Source organism: Sylvia atricapilla, chromosome 1 (assembly GCF_009819655.1).
Source record: "Sylvia atricapilla isolate bSylAtr1 chromosome 1, bSylAtr1.pri, whole genome shotgun sequence".
Lineage (NCBI taxonomy): Eukaryota > Metazoa > Chordata > Aves > Passeriformes > Sylviidae > Sylvia > Sylvia atricapilla.
Genome location: NC_089140.1, coordinates 18,710,347 through 18,724,428, shown reverse-complemented (window position 1 = coordinate 18,724,428; position 14,082 = coordinate 18,710,347). Strand labels below are relative to the sequence as shown.

The 14,082-nt window shown below is 42.1% G+C and overlaps 1 protein-coding gene across 2 annotated transcripts in view; it reads right to left on the bottom strand.

The window, feature by feature from the left end:
* LOC136359609 (LIM zinc-binding domain-containing Nebulette) overlaps positions 1-4,104 on the bottom strand; it is a 249,893-nt gene extending 245,789 nt beyond the window's left edge. For both annotated transcript variants that reach the window (XM_066316411.1, XM_066316421.1), the window contains exons 1-2: positions 3,842-4,104; positions 2,738-2,832 (exon numbers count right to left, since the gene is read on the bottom strand). In XM_066316411.1, the coding sequence (XP_066172508.1) occupies positions 2,738-2,832; positions 3,842-3,910 (164 nt within the window). In that variant the 5' untranslated portion in view covers positions 3,911-4,104. The remainder of the gene's footprint in view (positions 1-2,737; positions 2,833-3,841) is intronic.
* Positions 4,105-14,082: the final 9,978 nt, after the last annotated feature.

Below are 14,082 nucleotides of genomic sequence, written 5' to 3'. Positions count from 1 at the left end.
CTCCTGTTAACGTGTCTGACCTGACTCTTCTCAACCAAAAATACAGTTTGAATAATCACACATCAGCATCTTTCTATTATATTAACAGAAAAACAATTATGTTTTCCAATTAAATAATTTCTGATCTTTACCAGTAAAGTAACAAACTTCATTATTTTCAGCTCCAGAAGAAACAAAAGAATGGATGATTTTAAGACCAAAGGTCAAAATATATTCAATAATTTATCTGATCTGTGAATTATCAAAGTACATAGACATTATTAAAGATAGTTTTTCATAAGGACAAGTTGGAAAGCATCTAACTATGGCTTCCAAACCTGTTGAATAGCTTCATGATATTCCTCTGCCATTCAAACAGGTGCATACTTCTTCACTTTTATCTGCAAATTGCACTCTTATCAATGGATGGCCTCAATAAACAGTTTAGTAGTAATTACTCTTTGTCAAGTGTTTGTAGGTGTTTGTGTGAGTAATTTGACACTCTTTTCTTCACAGATTTTATGATCAAGCAGCATTTAACATAAAAATGGATTTGAGTCTTACTAATGAAAACAGAATAAGAAACATCATAATTTGAAATACTGTAATGGTGTCTGCCTTGCAAACTAGTAAGCTTTGAGATGCAAGGATTCTCTGTCAAAATTTAAGTCAACTGTATTTTTAAAACAGTCTTGCAAAAACATCTTAGCTGTCCTTTGAAGAATATTAAAGCTTGTTAAAACCACGAAGCACGCCTTATTCTTCCCTTCACGGTTCCACAGAACACTTGAAATTGTTTACATTATATGATTAAAGTTTCTCATTTAAAAAGGAGAGGCATAAAAACCCACCAAACTTTAGTTTGCAAAAAGTTAAAAAACAAAACGCACATTGTTGATATTACACATTACATCTTGTCTATTTTTACAGAAAAAAATCCCCAGTTCTTTTCATGGCTTTACATTGCTGCTTCCCATTTCATACATCAGGTTCAAGAGAAATTTCAAAGGTAGAGATTATTTTTTCAAGGCTCACTCTCACAAAGCTCATTAAAGCAATTGCCAGGAAGAATAGCACCTGAATGGTACATAACAGATTCATCCGTCATCCTTACTCCCCCTCATCCATCAACAGAAGGACACACCACAAGCCAGAATTTCATATATGAAAAACTCTCCTGCAACAGAAGTTAAATATGCACAGCTTGGAAACCTCCATGTACTAGCATGGAGGAGATTTTATTAGCAAGCAATCTTACTGAGTACAAGTAACTATCTGATTAGATGAGAAAGATCAAGCAACCAAAGCATCATCACTGACATTTAACCACAAAAATATAGGTAAAAGGCACCTATCAGAGTTATAATTACTGTAAAGGATGCAAGTCTGTACTTCAACTCAAACAGTACCACATGCAGGGTCCCATCCAGGGCAAACACTCAAGGTCAGTCTCAGCTTGTAGCATACCACCTGTTGGAGCATGACTCCCTCCCTACACGGCTCTCCCCAGCCCGTGACAGCGGCAGCAGACCACATCTCTCCTTAGGGGAGGGCTAATGCCACCCTTCTTACACTGTGTGGAGCACTCCAGGGAAAGCTAGGAAGTTACAGATGTAACTCCATATGCTCCTAAAGCAATCCAAGTACAACTGTGCACACTGAAACAGGTGTTTCAGGTTTTAGCAGCACAGCAGATTTATAACGTAACTTGTATTTTAGACACTGACTGGATTTGATTTTAACCTGAAAGAAATGACCATCTGCTGTTGAGCTTTTCTGTTATGGCCAGTCATAGACAGAGTATCTCAACATCAAACCAATATTTTAAGATAAGTATAGGAGGATATTCCTAAAGAAAAATACGTCCATAGCTTCAAAATTCTGTCTCTTAAAACATGTTTTAAGTACATAAAGATGAAAATAACAACAATATACAAATAACATCACATTTGATTCCAAAATCTTAAGAGCTATCCTTCTAAAAAAGCATATTATAATGGCATCTAAAGATTGAAATGCAATCAGCGAATTTTAGAAGCCTGGTACAAAGAACAATAAGCAACTGTTTTTCTCCGTGTATCAAATGCTCTTCTGCAGTATTTGCAAGCCAAATACCAAAGCACTCTTCAAAATCCATATAACAGCAAAATCTAAAAATTTAATGCATCATGAGTATACCCAAACCAATATTAATCCATTTTCTTATCCAAAATCTAAGAGAATAGCAAAATAGCATGAAGCAGTAGAAGGAAGGATTTTGTAAATACCTAGCTTAGAAATCTGAGATATGTGAAAAAACTAACAGTTTTTAAAACAGACTGTCATGATTTCTAACAGGGTACTTACTGTCTCTGGTAAACTACACAACCGAGAAGCACTTTGTTTTCTAATTACAAAATGCTGATCAGGTCCATAACCCTGAATAGAGAGCTGCATAATGGACAACTGTAATCCAGCATTGCCAATAATGAATGTAGCAGGAGTCAGTACTAGATCCAACACTTTCTGGGAGGAAAAGACCTGTATCCTCAGACTGATACGAAAACACTGCCTAAACACCTCATAATCAAATATTTTCATCTTCTATCACACCAATGCAAGCACAACATTCAGTCTAAAAAGATACTGAACTGCTCTAGACTGCACCGCTCTCTCTAGATTAAGTTTTTACAGTGCAACAATACCTATTTGACAATATCCATAGCCAGGTTTGCTTTTCATGTGCATTTCTGCAAGACTTGACATCTACAATACTTACGCATTGCAATAAGGTTTCTTTTCATATCCTTTGTAGTTATTCATGTTCAGAGCCATTTTGCAAACTTCACAGTGGAAACATCCTTTATGCCAGTACTGTAAATAAATGTGAAGTAGAATTACTTATGGTAGTGATGTTTTGAAAGCAGTGTTAGGGTACGGTAAACATAAACCCACAATTACCAGTCAGTATTTTGGCCATGCATTATAGGTCTCTTAACTGAATCAAAATAATTACTTTTACATGAAACCAAAGGTGCTTCTGAAACACTCTCGGAAATGTAAATTCTCTGCTAAGGTGAATGCCAAGACCCCTGCATGCTGACCTTGCCGGGATAATTTTAAAGATAACTGAAGCACGAGTTTGACGTTTTCCTCGTTTAAAAAAAAAAATTTCGCTTGCTAAGAATGCAATACTACGCGAATGCAATCACTAACTAATGCGACGGCTGGCTTTTTGGTACGCCGCACAGACACTAAATTTAGCACATAATACGGCATTTTCCTCCGGTGGCTTCTACCGCCTCGCCTTGGCTTTCCGGCAACGGTAACTTGGCGCATCTCTCACAGCCTCGGTGTTGTTATTTACGGAGCGACCGCGCCGGGCTACAGCCGGCACCACCGGGGACACCCCCGCGGGACGGGGCTGCCGCCGCCGCGCTGCGCCGGCCACCGTCCCCGCCGAGCTGGCCACGGCGCCAGGGGCAGCCGAACCCACCGCAGCTCGGGGAGGCACGGACAACTACAGCCGGAAAAAGGCCGCCTACAACTTCATCCCTCGGGGAGCCGGGGGGGGCCGCGGGGACCCGCCTCCGGCCCCGGGCACGGTCACTCCCGGGCGGCCACCGCAGGGCACCGCAGGGCGCCCCGGCCGCTGCGGCCCCGCTCGCCCCGCGCCAGCGCGGTGACACGGCCGCTGCCCCCGCCGGCGGCGACAGCGCGGACGCCGGCGCAGCGGCGGCCCTTAAAACGCTGCATTTGCCACCTGCCGGCTCGCCCCGATGCCCCGCCGGCTCGGCCCTGCCCTGCCCGCCCCGCCGGAGCCGCGGGGAGCGGGACGGGCACGCCGGGGAGGCGCCGTCCCCGCCCGCCCGCGCCCCAGCACCTTGTCCAGGCAGTTGACTTTCTCGGTGGGATAGACCACTTTGCCACAGCGGGCGCACTGGGGGTTCATTTTGCGGCTCCTCTGGGGCGGCGGCTCCGGCGGGCGGCGGCGGCCGAGGTTGCGGTGCGGCGGGCTGCGCTGGACGGGGCTGCGGGAGGCCGATCTATCATCCCCTGCCCTGGCGGGGACGCCGGGGGTCCTCAGCGGCTGCAGGCGGGCGAGGAGGTCATCGGCGGCGGCCGTGGAGGAAGCGGCGCTCCAGCTGACTGCGGCTCGGCAGCATGTGCGAGTGGGCGGGCGGGGAGCCGGTGCTGCCGCCCCCGCCGCTCGCCGCCCGCCCCCGCCGCCTCCCCCGTGTGCCTGCGCGCTCGGCTCGCCGCGCCGCGGGCTGGGTGACTCACGCCGAGCCCCGCGCTGCAGCCGCACGCCAAGCCAAGCCCACCGGCGCGGCCCGCAGCGAGGGGAGGGCAGAAGGGGAGGGCGAACCCCGGGCCGCAGCCGCCCCGAGCGGGGCGAGGTGGCTTCGGGGGGGTACCCGCTGCGCCTCCGGGCACACCTGGCCGGGGCTTGCCGGGGCGGGGCCGGCCCTGGCGAGAGGGAGGGAGACGGAGATGGAGACGGAGAGATTAGATAGATAGATAGATAGATAGATAGATAGATAGATAGATAGATAGATAGATAGATAGATAGATAGATAGATAGATAGATAGATAGATAGATATGGAGATGGAGAGCGCGGGGCAGCGACGGCGCTGCCGGGGCCGCGGGGGGCTCGGGAGCTCCCCGAAGTGAGGCCCGAGGCCTGGCCGTGCGCCCGTGGGCACCTGCCGGGCGGGGGTGCGGCTTCCCGGCCGCTGCACACGCAGCCCCCAGCGGGTGTGGAATGTCTGTGCGTTCCCCCAGCCTTGTGTCCCGAGGAGTTTTCGGGCGCGGCGTTGCAGCCTTTCCGGGGCTGAGTCTCGCCGGGTCTCGCCAGCGGTCCCGCGGGGCAACCGAGTCGCAGCCGGAATGGCAAATGACGCTCCTCGGAGCAGGCTTTGGGCAGTCATTTCTGACTTGCTCTGCAGCGCTGTGGAGCGGTACAGCAAGAACTCATGTGATTTTGCTTCGCTGAGGAGTTTTTTAACTACCTGGAATATAAGCATGCTAAGGAAAGCTCTTAAAGAAAAGCAGCACAGCCTTTTCTGAGGGTTTATTCAGTAGTGCAACACTCTGTGTGGCTCACAGCAAGGACAAATTCTGCACATACTTGGGTGTTATTAAGTAATCAGAATGCAGTCAGCTAAACTGGAATAGTTGGCTATAATTCTGCCTTAGCAACCCAACTTTTATTCACTGACTGTTTAAAGGCACAGGGAGAAACAGTAATTTCGTTGAAATTAATAATATATGTGATTAAATGAGAAACACCTAATCAGGCTTTAAATATTACATGATGGAAGTTGTAAAGCTGCCTCTGCCTCATCTAGCCTGGAACATCTGGCACCCAATGAAACTCAGTGTTGAGATGCTGGCTGTGTTGCCAGCGACAGTAAAGCAGATTTGCAGGTAGTTCTGCAAATGTTTGTTGTCTCCTGTGGCTGTCTCGTGCAGTAGCAAATAGACAAAAGTGCTGGCCAGCCCCATTTCTGTTCCTGTGATCTACGTGCTGGTCCTTTTTGAAGCCAGTGCTAGCAATCTGCAGGTGCCAAAAATCCTGAGGGTTTTTTTGGGGGGGGTTTTTTGGTGGGTTTTTGTTTGTTTGTTTGTTTTGGGGTTGTTTGTTTGTTTTTACTGTTGTTAACCAAATTACCTTTGATATGGAATTTAAGATTTTTTTCTTCTCACTGTTCCTCATTGACAATAGCATGATAATTTTTCCCAAAACCCTCAAGGCCAAATTGGCCTCAGTCTAAGATTTCCCAGACAGAAATAGGTGCACAGGCACCCTGCAGTGCCAATTCAGTGATTCTCATCCTCTGCTACCTCTGTGCTGTACAGATTACCTTACACTGTCTCCTGGGCAGTAGGACTGGCTGTGAACAATGGCTTTTATTCAAGGAACTCTGAATGCTAGGCGTCTGAGTGTGCTGATAAAGGAAACTTGAATACATGGTAACTCAGTGTATTCTGTGGGAACCGTTGTTTGGGGATCTGTCTAAAATCCCATCTGAGTTGAATTAGGCCCAACACACAGGTAAGCAATCTCCATTCTGCAAAGGCTGCACAGTATGGAGGAGCAGCAAGTCTGCACTGGGGACTGGCATGAGGACTGATTTAAATTAATCTCAAATAGAAGGCAGTGAATGTTACTTATACAGAAAAATAATCTTTCTTAGATGACTTAATTCTTTCCTAGCTTAGATTATACCGATGGTTTGTATGTGAAAAGACTCTGTAGCCTGTTGGAAATACCTAGAGGCATGCAGCTGACCCCATCAGCAAGTATGAAGTTTTTGAGATAGAGGCTTCATTCCTGGAAGTTCCAGATTATTAAAATCCCAACTAGAGCCTTCTCATGCAGACAAACATCATTTGGATATTACTCTCAATGAAATTCCTCACCTTACTCTTGAAGGAAGAATTTCTATTAACCAAAATATCAACACTAAAAATGGAGTAATAGCATCAATAGGAATAGTTGCAGTTGCGTCTGAATTTAGTATGTCAGCAGTATGAAACCATTCCAATATTTCTCATTGTTTCAGGATCCTTTTATTAACTTTTATTAGTTCTCTTCAGAAACAGGAGAAATTAGTGTCTGAATCACAGTCTTCATTTCCACAGTACAGATCTTTTTCCTCATCATCACTTTTTTCTGCTGCTACTGTAGTGAAAAATTGATTCTTTTGCTCTATACAAACTAGTAGGAGAGAAAAATCTGCTTCACCCACAATAGTGAGAAAGCAGTAAAATGTTACTCATCACTAGACTTTCCTATTTCTGGGTAGGTAATGGTGCAATGGTAAAGTCCAGCAAAGGAAAATACAAAAACCCAGCTATGTCACTGACTAAGAGTCTGAACCTTAGAGTGTGAAACACAGAGGGGCAAAGACCTTGCTCTCTAAAGAACTGCTGCTACCAGCATGGAGCCTGTGGTAGGTGGTGGACCTCTAGACAGGTTCCAGCATTGATTCCAAGCTGGTATGTGTTGCCAAGTTGTAAGTGGCATCCCAAGATTTCAGGCTATTATACTTCTCTCCTCTGGTGCATTTCAGGGCCGTAATCTAGCCTAGATAATTGAAAAGTGTGTGTTTAGCTGAATAGCACAAATTACCAGCACTTGCAAATAGATGCTTTTTCAGCATGCCTGCAGTGGCCAAGTGCAAAAGACCTTCTGGGGCAGCTGTTTTACAGCATTAGAAATATCATTATGATTACATAAAATGGTGATTACAAAAGTTCCTATTTCTATGGCAATACCCTCATCAATTTCATTTTGTATTTCTTTGTTTGAGAGGAAGGTTTTCAGTGCTCCATTTAGTTTGTTTGGTTGATAAACATATCAATGTGTGCTGCAGAAAAACATCTAAAACATTATAGTGAGAGGTATATCCACATGTTGATACTGAATTTTACCTGAGACAGAAAGGTTTCAAAGACCTGTTAAACTAGAAAGTTCCCCTGTGTTATTGGAGGTGACTTGACAACATCTTGAAAGAGACAACCCATAGAAGTTTGTAGGTATCTCAGGTTTATATCTAATTCTTCTAAAAGGTTTCTTGGAATTTCTTCAGCTTTCTTTCCCACAAAATAGATTCTTATAATCTATCTCCCACAGCTGGAGTTTAGATTTGTTGGAGCCATCAAGTGAACTTAAAGCATGAAAACAAAGCCTTCTGTCCTGCAAGTCACCATGCATTTCATAAGCCATACATAAAAGCCCAGAGAAAGTGTTTACTATCTTTGGTGATCACACAAAGGCATGGTCTTTTCATCCAAATTTCTACAAATTGAGTCTTCTTGTGAAGTTATGGTTGTATAAAACCCTATTGGACAAAATAGGAGTTCACGTAAACATAGTCATGCAGTGATATCTTATTTCCATAGCAAAGAATGCGACTTTCTTTTCATTCAGAAACATGTTTTTGAATTTACATTTTGTGGGAAAAAAATTGCTGTTGGTAGTATGCCCCAATTAACATCTAATGCCCCCCTTACAGTATTGTAATTCTGTCATTTTTCTGGAATAAATATGCCTATATGTACTTAGACCCTGATGGACTGTTTTAAAAATACTGTTTGGCGTATTTAATTGATTTCTCACACTTGGTCTGTTCTTTAAACAGGTATAAAAAGGTGGAATAACTGGCAAATGAAAATAATGTACTAAAAATACTATCTGATTATTGTAACAAGTTAATAACATTTGAGTACTAGTTCTAGCAGATAATAGGCATTGTGTCATGTTTAAGTGGAAGGATGATCTCACAGTTAAGGCACTACATGGAGAATTGCAGATGAAGTCTAAGCAGTATTGCAGTACAGATAAATAATACTGGGAAAGGTTTTGTGAAATTCTGTGGGTGTCCTAAATTATGTAGGAAGGTAAAACATGAAACCAAAATGTTGGTTGGCACAGGAATTGGCAGTCAAATTTTTGTCCCTTACTGTTGGGGCTTGGGTTTAGCCACTTAGAAGAAGAAACTGCATGGTTACATTTCAAATAGAAACAATGTAATTTTAATGTGACCTTGTTTAGAGCTACCCAGGGCGCTGCTGGAGAAAGGCGCTTTTACATTTTCTGCTGTGAAAGGGTAATTTATACTTTTATACGCAAGGATTGGTGGAAGCATGCTTTCAACTTCAGCTATAGAAAAGCTTCCTACCAAAACCAAAACAAAGCCAACAATGGTTAGACTTTATTATTTTCTGCAATATGATCCAAAATCCACTCTGCAGCGGAATCTCAATGTGCATTTTCAGAATTACTCAATCCTTAGCTGCTCGGATTAATCTAATAGGGCAATGAAATATGAGAACAAAAATGGTTATTCAGTTAGCAGCAGTGTGTTATGTTCTCAGGATCTCCTTTCTTCACTCAAAAATCACACAAACTGAATACTGCATCCCACAGTAGCTGTATGCTCAACAAATATATAAAAATGGGATAATGATGAGTCAGGGCAACTTATAGGATCATAGAATATGTTGAGTTGAAAGGGACCCCCTCAAGATCATCAAATTCAACTCCTGGCCCTGTGCAGGATCCCGCCCCAAGGATCCCACAGTGTGCCTGAGAGCATTGGCCAAACACTTGAACTCCGATAGGTTTTGTGTTGTGACCTTCCCTGGGAAGCCTGTTTCAGTGCTCAACCACCCTCTGGATGGACTGCACAACTGCCTAGAAGAAGGGGCTCTTATTCTCTTAGTCTTAATGTTACAGTGGAAATGTCTATTATTTATGCAGGGGGTAATATTTTGCCTGATTAGTTGGATGCTTCAGGATCCCTGAATTATAATTTCACTTCATGTTATGAAAAAAGCTTAGTAAAAATGAGCCAAGTATTTGAATTATGCTGAGCAGAAAGTTGTTACCTAGCTCGTTTGGTTTTGTTTGACCTTACAGTAGCTGATTTATGGGCAAAAAGTAGATTGAAGAATTCATTAAGGTGCAAGTCTTGTTACCTTTTCTATAATTCAAGTGCACAAAGCAGGTGGAGCTGTGTGGATAGCAATACAGAAGGTGTTTTGAGAATTTGGCAGTGCATGCTCGAGTGTTAGCTGCTTTGGCAGGCGTGCCAGTAGAGAGACACATGAACACACACAGAAAGCTGTAACCATATATCCAATACTTTGTAGATTGTGCCTTCAATGACTTAGGAACGTAGAAACAGTCAGCCTGACTTAGGGCTCAGTAATGCATTCTAACATCAGAGGCTGGGGTGCTGCACACCCTTCACATTAACCTTGCATGTGTGAGCGTGCTCCTCGCTGCCAGGGCTGTGCTGTCCCAGTGCCTCAGCTCAGCCTTTCTGTCCATCATTCCACTTACACAGCAAGGTGAGCAACTAGCAGGACCCAAAACAGTGCTTGCATAGAAAGGAGTCTGAAATCTGGAAGCCTCCAAACCAAATTTCCATATTCAGTGACAGAGCTTAGAGTAAGTATACATTATTAGTACTTCTTTTGGTTTTTATAATTCCTTCCTCTTTGTTCCAGTCACTGTCTTTTTCAACCTAGTTACAGCTCAGAGGATGTTCTAGACACATAAATGAATGTTTTTAATTTATGTATATTGTATTGAATGTGTTAGGAATTTTTTTATCAGCTCTGTCATTACATCCCTTCCTAATCAGAAAAACATAGTGCTACCATGTTTTGCAGGAAAAAAGAAAAAAAAGAAAAAAAGAAAAAAAAAAAAAAAAAAAAAAAAAAAAAAAAGTAAGAATTAAGTGGGATTTAAAGTCTACATATTTTGCTTGATAAATTAACTATTTGTCATCAAGTAATTTATACAAGAATGAAAAGCTGTCATCAGAGCTCTTGGAGAAGCTGAAGAAGATTGTCTTCTGTCAGCCCAATACCCCATGTCAAGAATTAAAACTAGTTGTTTTATCTCAATTTAAGGAGATTTTCAAAAACTTTACAGACAACAAATCCAAAACAGGCAAAAGCCTCTATGCTGAACTGTAGGCTAAGGAAGGACAGAATGTTAATTATTCATTCTGTTTTAATAGCTGTTACTATTACTAAAACTACTTGGGTTTGCTTATGAAGATTAAACATAAAGAAAATATTGTTAATTGTGGATATTCTTCATTGCTCTATGTTTAGCCTGAGAACAAAATAAGAATTTAGAGATAGAGTTAGGGTCCTAAACGGAATTTTAAAATCTAATGAGAGGGTTCTGGTAGCTTTAAATTTAAAACAATGTCAATATTTGTATTCTTGTCTATGCAACCACTTTCCCATTATTTCCAAAAATAGTAGTTGAGTAGCTTCCTGCCTAAATAAACAGTTCATGTAGATAGGACTTGAGCTATGAAGCTTTTTAAAATAAGATTTCCTTTTTCTGAAGCTGAACAACATAGTGAAATACAGGAAGGGTTGGGCTGTGATTGGACTGGATTCTGTAAGTTAATGTTTTAAAAGGTTACGTGACCAGTTCAGAGTAACTAAACACACTTACTTGGTAGATGGCCTGGAAGTATTAGACGGACTGGAAGTATTGCAGGGAATACATCCCCTCTGTTGCCAGAAGAAATAGCCTCTTGTAATAAAGATACATAATCATTAACAAGCTTAACTCTGGGCTTCAGAGGAATTGAGTTTGCAACCCTTCTAGAAAGATTTTAAAATTCTGCCTTCACAGTGCAGACCTGACAAATCTCACACATCAAGGGGGAGTCTCACACATTTAACTCCCAAACTCCCTCCCCTGCAGCTCGACCTGTTTCACACTCATTTGCAGCACTGTGCCATGTCTGCTCTCCCATTCTGTAAGCCCACAGCTGGATGGCCCAGGCTGCGGTCTGCCAAATAGTTCCAGCTACTGGGGGGTATCAGGAAAAGATCAGCAAAGAGGAGCAGGATGCACAATGCAGCATGCCTGCATTGCTGAAAAGAACAATGGATTCCAAGGGAATTCCTGGAAATACTAGCAAAATCCATTTTCAGAAAGTAAGAAGTAAAATCTCCTTATAGCTCAATGTAAGCATTTTTCCAATTTCTGTTACTTTTCAAGTTTTCTATTTTAAACACAGAGACTATGAGTTCTAAGGCTATTAAATAATATATTACAAACTTTTAAAATTATAATCTATAAATGAACAAATAAAAAAATACAAATCAGACACTCTACAGGTTTAGGTCAGCAAGACAATAAGTGGTGATATTCCTCTCCCAACAATAACTTGGCTTCTGCAGCACCATTCCTGGTGCTGGGCTTGCAGAATATGCTAATGGAGTAAGAGAAAGGATTGAGGAAAATTCACCTTCCTGAACATACCTGGAGATAAACTGCTAAAAGCACAACAGTAATACCTTTAGCAAAGCCCATCTCATTTTGAGCTCAGCTCAGACACTTTAAAGTTATGACTGAGTTCTTCCTTATACCTGAATTTTTAAAAACAGATCTTCAAATGATGGGAAGGTTGGGAACAAACAGCCAGTACAGAGACCCAGCCTTCACCCTCACCACTGTATGGTTCTCTGTGACCTGAAGGGCACCGTTTGTGCCTTGGTGCACTGCTACTTTCATTGGAAAGCCATGAATAATAACTTGGAAGCAAAGTGTCCTCTCTCTAACATCTTTTGAATTGTATTTTCATAGGCTTTTTTACTGGGCACAGAACAAGTTCCTATTTTAACCATCTTCCTAAACACAGAACTATCATATGGAGTTATATAAGCCTTAAATAGGGAAATACACAATGTATTTCTGTTGCTTATTTTAAATTAACTAAAATTGAAATAGAAAATTAATAATCCATGGAAGTTTTTCAAATATCTTGACTGTTTTAATGGCTGTGCTATTAATAGAAATTGTTGTACATATGGGAACTTTATTAAATCTGTTTCATCTTTTTAGTCTGAACCTATTCTTTTTTATTTCTTCCCTCTTTGCATGAGACAACATAGGAAATAGCAGACCCAATGTCACTGTCATGGAAAAGATGCATGTGCTTTCTTTGCATCGTATATTTGCACTTGCTCATGAAAAAGAAGTTAGAAGACAAGAAACAAAACTAATTGTTCAGCCAAAAATTCATCTGAGTGGTCTAGACCTTAAGGAAGACTATCAGTAATGTTGCATTTTGGAGGAGAGCTTTATTTTAGATATGACACAAAGACAAAACACACAAAACAAAGAGGAACTTTGAAAATGGACTGCTTAATTTCTTTTCCTTCTTTAGAACCTTCCCTTCAAACCTTTAGAACTGCAGCTAGCACATTAACTTTAGACTCAAAAAGTAAGTGGAGAACAACATTTGACATAAATTAAATATTCTAACATGTAATTGAGTATTTTCAGTGTGAAGTTCTCATTTTTCACTGGCAGCCTTCTATGAATTATCTTAAATGTTATCTTAGGAAATGCAATTATTATATGGAGCATTAAGCAGAGCACAAATATTGGTACACTGCAGAGACACCAGTTAATTTTCTTTTGACTACTGAACCGTAAATAAAGGAAAACAGCATAGTTAAATGGTTCTAAAGTTACATAGTGGCAAGCAGCGAGTGAGTTGCCATGTGAAGGATACAGTTTTGGAACAATCCAGGGGGAATTATTGCGAAGTTACACTCCACAAAAAATTTCATTCATTTAATTCACCTTATAAAAGTCCTATGGTGGATTCTGCTGTATCCTTCCCTGCTATAAACTGCAGACCAAATAGTCAACCCAAACTAGGTTGGCTTGGTTGCAGAGTACATTTCACATTATCATAAGAGTGAAGGATTAGCCCCACAACCGTGAAGTTACCAGCCCAGCCTTTCTAAGAGAGCTTCCCAAATCAATCAGTGTGCCTACAGCACCTGATGTCCCCGGACTGCTGGCATTTGATTCAATGTATGTTGAAACCAACTGAAACCATTTTACTAACACCTGTGTGTGCTAGATTAGAGTTTAAATACAATAGCTATTTATTTTGCACTAAGGAAGGGTTTCAGCACAAACATAGAACTGTGTAGGTGGTTATGTGCTGGCACCATACACCAGCTTTAAATGTCATCGAGCTCCTTCCACACACCAGCTGATGCAAGTGGACAGGAAGCTACTCAGATGGAGTGTTGCATAGGTGTAATCTTTCTCTTCATCACAGCTAGCTCTGATGAAAGAGAGCCCAGAGGGGCTGGTGCAGAAGATGAAGTTCAAGGGCAGACTGGGCTGCAGTGGCCATGAAATGATCAAGATCCTTGGGGCAGCAGGGAGGAGTCACAGCAAGCTTGCTGCTTGGGGCTTCAGAAGAGCTGACTTTGGCCCCCTCAGGGATATGCTTGATATAAAGCCCTGGAGAGAAGAGGATCCCAAGGAAGTTCATTGATATTCAAAGATCACCTCCTCCAAGCTCAGGAGCAATGCATCCTGACAAAAAGGAAGTTCAGAAAACATGCCAAGAGCTCCTGGACAAACTGAAACACAAAAAAGAAGCTACAGAGGGTAGAAGCAGGGGCAGGTAGCCCAGGAAGAGAACAGTTAGACTGTCCAAACAGCCAAAGATCAAGTTAAGAAAGCTAAAGTCCTGAAAGAATTAAACCTGACCAAGGACATCAAGGACAAAAAGAAAGTCTTCTGTAGATACACTAGTAATAAA